We start from the raw sequence: 6,373 nt of genomic DNA, 5'->3' as shown, positions 1-6,373 counted from the left end.
AGTGTTGATCCGGCGACTCCACACAGCACCAGTCGTGTTTTGACGTGGTAGCCCCTCCGCCGGGATACACTAAGGTTAATGTTGATTCTGCTGTGTTCACTAAGTCACGCTGGATTGGTATGGGGGCTGTCGCACAGGATTCCCATGGAACGTTTGTATGGTGTTTGATGAACACGAAGATCAGTACTGTGATTCCTATGCTTGCAGAAGTTTTGAGCCTAAAAGAAGTCATTTCTTGGATTCTTATTCATTTTAACTTTGTCGTGGTAATTGAGATGGATTCGAGGATTGTGGTTGATGCCATGTTGAAGGAAGTTGAGTCCTTCACTGAGTTTGATTTAGTTATTTCGCAGTGTAAAGAATTAGTCCAACAAATTGAAGTTGCTAGTTTCTCTTTTGCTTATAGGCAAGCGAATGGTGTTGCTCATGCTTTGGCTCGAGTGTCTCGATCTTATGCTAGCCTGTCTTCTTTTTTTAGATATGTGGTTTGCCTTAACCTTGAGAATGGATAGACCTAGCCTTACCTAAACTTTTTTTTTTTTTTTTAAACCAAAAAAACAATCCCCCAAAAATTTGCCCCAATTTTCATTCGCAATTCGAAATCTAAGACAAATTCCAAAAGCTTTAGACAAACTACTTGTTCTAAAAGCTCAAGCCAATCAATCTATGGCTTTACCCTAAAATCACCTAAAAATCATACCGACCTAAACCATTACTCGTCTCTGACTATCATGACTCATCTTGGACGTCTTCTCCGACACAGAAAACCTAAGTTGCTCGTCTCTAATTGCAGCTATGTTAAGCACCAAGTTTCTGCGACTCTCTGCCACTAGTAAGCTCTTCTCTTCGACCTATAGCAATAAGTTTTCTGTAATGTTTTAGTTTGTGGATACATATGGGTCAGTTTGGTGCGTCTTTCATCTATGCCTTTCATCTGCTCCTTTAGTTTAGGGATATGATATCTTAGAATTCCTTGACATTGGATATAATAGTAGCAAGGGCTATAGGCTTGAGGCAGAGGCCCTTTACTTATGGGTAAAATGTAGCTAATGAGCTATAGGCTCATAATTGAACAAGTGTTTCCCCAAATTATGAAGCTTTCAAATTGCATTTTAAATGGGGAGATCATTGTGTTGTATCAATTACAGCATTAGTGTTCAATAAAGTCAATTGATTCTAAGCTTTGTTTGATTCTAATTTCTACTGAGTTCTCCGTGTTTACTTAAAATGAAAGAATTTCATGTCTACCAAATTTGTACTTGTACTATTTATTGCTTTGGATAATTTTGTAGAGGGAGTTATAGCTGGAGGTACTGCTGGTGTTGTTGTTGAAACCGTATTATATCCAATTGATACCATAAAGACAAGGTTGCAGGCAGGTTAAGTTAAACATGCAATTTTTCAATTCTTTTTCTTCCATTACTATCTCTTTATTCAGGTGGCTAGGTTATGCATTCCCATTGTCTAACTTATGATGCTCATTAGCTACATTTTACCCAATCAAACAATGGGGGTTACTGCTTATCCACGTCTTGGAAGAATTGTCTGTTTATGGGCTTGTTTTTAACAGTCTTGTTTCTAGTTTGAGATAGAGTTATGGTAGTGATACTGAGAGTCCCTGATCGCTTTTTTGGCTCTTTGTGTTGCTGTCACTTGTTTCTTCAAACTGTTATAGTTTTATCATTTTGATGTTGCAGAAAGTTTCTAACTTTACTTTTGCTGTATTTGGTTGTGTTTCACAATAGAATCCTGCAAAAGGCATACTGAAATTTACAATTTAATTTATTTTATAGGCAGTTCGAGGAGGTGGAAAAATAATTTTGAAAGGTCTTTACTCTAGATTAGCTGGAAACCTTGCTGGTGTCTTACCGTAAGTATCTTCCATACTGTGAAATTTCAACAATTTATGGGTCATAGATTGTTTTATTGTTTTGATATTAATATATATTAGCACCTTCATCTGTTATTGTTCTTATTTGTTCACATGTTAGATCTCAGCAATTAACTGAAGGCTTGCAAGTTCAGAAAAAATGGCTTTTCCAAAATAATCTATCATTATGCGCTTCCATAAGGACAATTCATTTCATGTTACCTCGCTGTAATATTATGACTGTTGAATAAGGAACTGTCTGCATGACTCTTTCTCTCTCATGCCTATGCTCATGTTCAGGCGTACCAGTTGTATGCTTCCATTTGTGTTCATTATCATTATCATCACAATTAACATATTTGTGGGTTTAAAATGTTCATGTTTTCTCAATCTATTATATTCATTCTTGATGCCTCAACTCAAATCTCTTAAATTCATGTTTTGTCAATCTTATTTCTCTGAGCATATGGGTGCATCCTATGATCCTACAACAAATGCTATTTGTTTCCACCAAATTTATTTCATCCCACAACCAAAAATTGCATTCCTTAGCAGCATCTGTTACATCTAATAATTTCTGCTTGTGTCAATGTGGTGCCGTTAGGTGAAGAGTTCAATGGATTACCTTGAATGTCGATTAGTTTTGAGGTACTTGAAGTCTGATTAAATAATTTGTTAATTTAAGGCAGCTAATAAGGATAGCCAATTCCATGGAGTGGGTTACAGGTGCATAATTTGTTTCCCTACTGACCAATGAAGTACATGTTCTCCATTGCAAATTGACAATTCTTTTTATCAATTCTTTTGCCAAAAGCATTATTTCTTATGTAGCACTTGCCAAGTGATGAAAACTCACTGAAGCACCTTTTATCTACTTTAACGTGCAAGGTGTTCAGTAACTCAATTGGTAAAGAAGATCATCTTGCAGTGCCTTAAATTTATGTGCATCCCTTGGACTGTTCATAGATACGGAGGTAGGTTATGAACTATGAACTGACATAGGAGGAATTAACGCGACACCACCTAGTTTAAAAGTTTGGAACAACTTCTTAAATGTTGCTGCTTCTATGGAGTGTGCATTCCAAGAACTTTTCTACTTAGTTTTGTTGATCAAGAAATAGGAAAAAAGGAAATGAAATTATTAGTATTCTTTGTGATTGGTTTTGCAGATGTTAAGGATGAGAAATGGATTGAGCTTGCATCCAATGTGCTTACCAGGAGTCATGCAGCCTTTACAACTGCCCATAACAGGAATGGTCTTTGATGAAGGTAGTGGACTATTAAATACCAATGCAGCAACAGGATCATTTCCTAAGCACGATGAAAACTCAGCACAAACTGGTCTGACTCGACTTCCCAACCGGAACACAGTATCTAATTAGCCAATAATTCCGCCTTCTGCACCAAACACCCCTTTTTCGGATACCTCCTTTGGTTTTGAGCCACTGATGTAAGTTCACTATGAACCCTTTAATTTATCCACATTGTCAAAGGTAAGTTGTAGTATCAAATATGATGAATTCAACTAATTTCTTGTTGGGATTAACAACAATTTTTGTTGCAACATGAAGGAAATTTGCAGGTGAATGACTTCATCATTCAATAATTGGAAGATCTTGTTTAAATGTAATAGTTTCCCAGTACATCTGTCATTACTCCTTGGTTCTCTATAATTGGTAATGATTCTTAATCTTTCACAGGGCTTCAACATTATTTGTTGGGGTTTATGAGCGTACAAAACAGAAACTGTTGAGAACAGGGGCGTAGACAGGGGGGCCTGGGGGCCGCTCCTCCGGCCGCCGTAACCACCTTGACTCCGGATAATTTCGGCTCTTGTCTCAAAATTTTTTTTTATTAAGTATTGAATTAGCCCCCCAAAATGATCCATTACGTGTTAGACTTGTCCAAAATTCAAAATTTCAATATTTTGGACCTATTAGGTACTCCCTAAATCCAAATTTCTAATTTTGTTTGGATATGTTAGGGCTTTCTAAATCCAAATTTCTAATTTTTTTTTTTTTTTTTACTGTTAGTCCTCTCTAAATCCAAATTTCTATTTTTTCTTTTGCATGTTAGGTTTCCTTAAATCCAAATTTCTAATTTTTTTTTTTTTTTGCCTGTAAGGCCTCTTTAAATCCGAATTATTAATTTTTTTTTGCCTGGTAGGCCCTCTGAAATCAATTTTTTTAATTTTTTTACATGTTCAGCCCTACCTAAATCTAAATTTTTTTACATGTTAGGACTATTAAACGAAATCTAGCTTAATTTTGAGATATTATACATTAGTACTTAAAAATTGGTTCTTGACTATTCAAATTATAACATGTATACATATATAAAAAAAAAAGCAAGTTCGTTTTAGCAAAAAAAAAAATTTGTGAACGCATATATAAAATCGGCCCTCCAACCGAACAACCTTGTATTCGCCAGTGGTTGAGAATGTTCCCTGAGCATCATAGTGTTGTAGCTCATCTTGTAAGATTTTCTCCATTCTTGTCAATTTATTTTGTCATGTTATCAATATGTTTGCTTGGGGATGTGATTGACGATTGGTGAATAATAGATGTTCCTTTGTGTGGAGTGTGGATCTTGTATAAACTCTAAAGCATGTCACAGAATACTGGGATATTTTTAGGGGAACAATATTGCATATAACTGCTCATATTTCCGAGATATATTATGGGTGCTCAAGTTTGATGGTGGTTTTTTCATCATACTTATAAATAAGAAAACTTTATAAATAGTCTATTTATTCATAACAAAATATAATATATGAATACATATTGTAAGCGAACATGTCAGAATCTTTAATTATAATTAACCATTGATCTTGATATTGCACGTAGAAGGAACGGTATAACCTAAAAAATATTAAAATAAAAATAAATATTATATATGTTTTGTGTGAACTTACATCTACATTTCATTCCAGGTTTAACTTGAACACAAGACCTTATTCACTAAGAAGAGATGTAGAAACGAATCCTTACCCAGATCTGACACTCAGTTTAAGGCACCAAAGAGAGGATCGAATCCGAAACAATAGAGGAAGCAGACTCTCTTAGTCAGGGCTATCGTACAAGGAAGATACGTTTGGAGCTCTTAAACAAAATTGAGTGAACCAGAGATTGGGCTTTGGGCTTTTACTATATATTGGGTTTTGGGTTTTGGGCTTTTATAATGCTATATATTAGGTTTTGGGTTTTGGGCTTTGGACTTAAAGTATCCCATAACAAGCCTCTTCTAATTCTAAGGCTTAGTTGATTTCTCTTTCTTTCTCTATCGTAATATTTGCTCATTTGAAATATTATTCGGTAGTATCCGGAGACGTAGGCGATATTGGTCGAACCTCTAAATTTTGGTGTTTTTTCTATTTGTTTTATGCTTTATCTTTCAATTTGCTAGTGCAATACAATTAAGTCAGTATATACAAGCACCTCACCATCATCACCTGAGTGTTTCCTTGATATCTTAAAGGCACGTGCTTCTTATGGAATTTTTTTTTTATCCCTCAACCAATAACCTTTCAATTCCATATGTTGGCTGATGTCTCACAAAAACCCTTAGCACTACTTAAATTGTGTGTTCGGTAACTTTGTTCTTTTCTCAGTTCGTGCAACAACCGTTACGCAAATAGTGGGTAAATAATTATTAGTCCCTTACTTTTTACCTAACACACTGTTTAGTCCTCCTATTTTGAAAAACATATTATAAGGTCCTTAGCTTTTGCCAATATTAACCCTTTAGTCCTTTTGTCTAGTTTTTTAGACTTGTAATCGTGATATTTTAGCATAAACAGATATATATATATATATATATATATATATATATAAAATAACAGAGTAACATAGTCAACTTGTATTGTCCTAAAAGCTAAGATATGTTCGGTTAAAAATCTAAAAAAATAGATAAAATGACCACAAGGTTAATATTGGCAAAAGATTGAAACCTTAAAGTTTGTTTTTTAATTTAGAGGGACTAAACAGTGTGTTATGTAAAAACTAGAGAACTAATAAATTATTTACCCGCAAATAGTTGATCAGTTACAAAGGATGTAATTGTGTTTCTATCACAATAGCAACTACTTAATTCTTTTTCTTTCTATTGAATACTATAATTGTTCATTTAAACATTATATAACATTTTTTTTCTATTACATTTATAAGTAGACGGGACAATACAATTAATTATTACGAAAAAGCAAAGAAAAACAAATACGATTATAAAATGACAAAAACTCAAGAATCATAAACTTTGTCTATTGCACACATCTGTAGAACTATTTTTTCAAGCCGATCGATTAACAGTATAACCTGCAACATAAAAACATGTGAATATCATTAGAGTTTGGGGATACTTGGATGTGCTTATTTATTAATTTAAGGTTAATTTCAAATGAAAGTCATGTACTTTCATTTTTTTTCCAGATCGGTACATGTGGTTGGTAAAATTTTCATTTTTTCAAATTTGGCCAATAACGACTTCAAAATAAAAAATTTTAAG

General features: G+C 34.0%; 1 protein-coding gene across 17 annotated transcripts; it reads left to right on the top strand.

Moving 5' to 3' along the window:
- The first annotated feature begins 572 nt into the window (after nt 1-572).
- LOC136223610 (uncharacterized) lies at nt 573-5,311 on the top strand. Of its 17 annotated transcripts, none has more exons than XR_010686040.1 (7): nt 573-832; nt 1,293-1,379; nt 1,798-1,870; nt 2,759-2,844; nt 3,040-3,320; nt 3,442-3,496; nt 3,571-5,311. XR_010686040.1 is itself a non-coding variant. In XM_066011716.1 (5 exons), exons 1-5 carry the CDS (start codon nt 796-798, stop codon nt 3,132-3,134), a joined length of 378 nt encoding a protein of 125 aa, XP_065867788.1. In that variant the 5' UTR covers nt 573-795; the 3' UTR covers nt 3,135-5,311. The 17 variants fall into 17 exon arrangements, 1 of the variants encoding a protein (XP_065867788.1); XR_010686042.1 differs by having other exon boundaries at nt 3,442-3,546; nt 4,803-5,311; XR_010686039.1 differs by having other exon boundaries at nt 3,442-5,311.
- Nucleotides 5,312-6,373: the final 1,062 nt, after the last annotated feature.

The sequence above is a fragment of the Euphorbia lathyris genome, chromosome 1, assembly GCF_963576675.1.
Source record: "Euphorbia lathyris chromosome 1, ddEupLath1.1, whole genome shotgun sequence".
Taxonomy (NCBI): Eukaryota; Viridiplantae; Streptophyta; class Magnoliopsida; order Malpighiales; family Euphorbiaceae; genus Euphorbia; species Euphorbia lathyris.
Note: the sequence above shows the minus strand (reverse complement) of the source record. Positions and strands in the feature narration are given on the sequence as shown.